The 1,811-nt window shown below is 51.9% G+C and overlaps 1 protein-coding gene across 2 annotated transcripts in view; it reads right to left on the bottom strand.

The window, feature by feature from the left end:
• Positions 1 to 1,481, bottom strand: part of Rwdd3 (RWD domain containing 3) — a 13,770-nt gene extending 12,289 nt beyond the window's left edge. The window contains exon 1 of one of the 2 annotated variants that reach the window (XM_013516467.1): positions 61 to 1,481. In XM_013516467.1, the coding sequence (XP_013371921.1) occupies positions 61 to 145 (85 nt within the window). In that variant the 5' untranslated portion in view covers positions 146 to 1,481. The remainder of the gene's footprint in view (positions 1 to 60) is intronic. The other variant, XM_005388762.2, reaches the window with a different exon arrangement.
• Between the last annotated feature and the right edge of the window lie 330 nt (positions 1,482 to 1,811).

Below are 1,811 nucleotides of genomic sequence, written 5' to 3'. Positions count from 1 at the left end.
GTGGGCGGCCTGCAGGCGGGCGCGGGGGACGCCTCGGGCCCCCGCCGCACGGTTCGTCACCTGAGCGGCTCAGCACCTCCCACTCGCGGGGCCCGCAGAAAATCGCGGCCAGAGCCGAGAGCTCCTCCTGCACAGGCTCCGCCATGTCCGCGCGTCTGCGCCTGCGCCTCTATCCCGCCGCCGCCGGGGGCGATGCGGCCCGCGGCCACCAGGGGGCGCGCGCGCTAGCGCAGTGGGGCGGAAGGGGCGGTGGAGTCCCGCCCACCGGCGCGGGCTTCCGGATCCCGGGGGGAGGCTCATCCTCCTCCTTCACGAAGTCTCGTGGGAGGTGAAAGGCCCTTCGCCGGGGGCTCCGGCCCCGAGGCCCGCCCCGCCCACCTTCCGCTTTGCCTGCTGAGGGCCGTCTACCCGCAAAGCCCCGCGTGCTGTAACCTTAGCCCCAGGCTTTGAACTCCCCGTCCTGGTGCATACTCAGCCTTGGGCTACTGCACTGCAACGAGTTGGGGGCTACAGAAACTTGGAAGTCGGGAAGGAAAAAACAGGAAGGGGACTAGAAGACCGAGAATCTTTGGCTCCCGCCGCGGGGAAGATACCACAGTGAACAAAACAGGCGGAGCTTACTGACCACAAAGCTTGGGAGTCCTGGAAGAAGCCCAGGCTGGTAGCAGCGCACGGAAGCTGCACTGGCTCTCGGGACAAGGTCTGGATTCCCAGACCTCCTGCACTACTGTGGCTCCTGAAACTTAATGATGAAATCGGCATCCATGAATCTCCCATGGACCACCGTCATGGCGAACAGAGAACAAATTAACTCCTTGGCCCTTCACCTGCTGCACATCAAGAGCATGATTTGTGTTTCTTCCTAAGGCAGTCAGGGACTTACAGGTGGCTTTTGTTGACTCCATTTTCTTCAGTTGAGCTTACAAATGTCCAGTAGTCAATTAAAAGAACAAAGCTTGACCTTCATTTGTGACACTCTGGGTCAACTCCCTCTCAGCTCTTCAGTCGCGTTAGGGTGTGTGTATTAGCCCTATCTAACCTGTCTCATCACCTTTCAAGACTGAGAACACCTAGGCTCAGAAGCCCCCATTGCCTTAAACACAGGGTCACCCTGGATTCCAGCAGAGCCTCACGTGACTGAAATAATCTTTTAGGTCGTGAAGACTCCTCCCACAGGAACCAAATTGCCCTTGAAATCACAAGGCTTCAACCTGACCTATGAAACCAGGACTAAGATATTGACTAACCTATCCCAAGCTCACCACAAGTACCCCATAAAACTGGTTCTTTGGTACCACAAATGGGCCAATCTGATCCTCTTTATTAGAGTGTGCCCTGTCACACTACTACCCATGCTGGAGTCTTTTCCTTGTCTTCTTTTGACTTTCAATTAAAGCTTTTCCCTACAAATTGATGCTCTGATTTTAATTTCCATTATCACTAAAATGAGGACCCATGCTAACCAGTAACATTCTAAACTTCAAAATTTTGAGCAATACCAGTGAGGTAGCAAAATTAGCAATCCTTTCTGTCCCAACTTTGATTTTAGTGAACAAGATTACAATTCTGTTGTGTATTAGTTCTCTTTATCAGTGTTTTGGATTTGCCTTTTTGTTTTTGAAGTAACAATTTAAAATTTTGCAGCCCCCAAAAGCAGTTCTCTTGCTCAGGAAGATACCACAACGTTTGTTTGTATCCAAAATAACATTTTACGAGATAAATGGGAACTTAGGAAGCTACAGAGTGACTCCTGTCACTGACCTGTAGAAGTCAAAATAAACTTGTCTAATTTTAGGACTGACAGTCCATAT

The sequence above is a fragment of the Chinchilla lanigera genome, unplaced genomic scaffold (genome assembly GCF_000276665.1).
Source record: "Chinchilla lanigera isolate Chin_1 unplaced genomic scaffold, ChiLan1.0 scaffold00034, whole genome shotgun sequence".
NCBI lineage: Eukaryota > Metazoa > Chordata > Mammalia > Rodentia > Chinchillidae > Chinchilla > Chinchilla lanigera.
The sequence above is the reverse complement of the archived record's forward strand: the minus strand, read 5'-3'. Positions and strand labels throughout refer to the sequence as shown.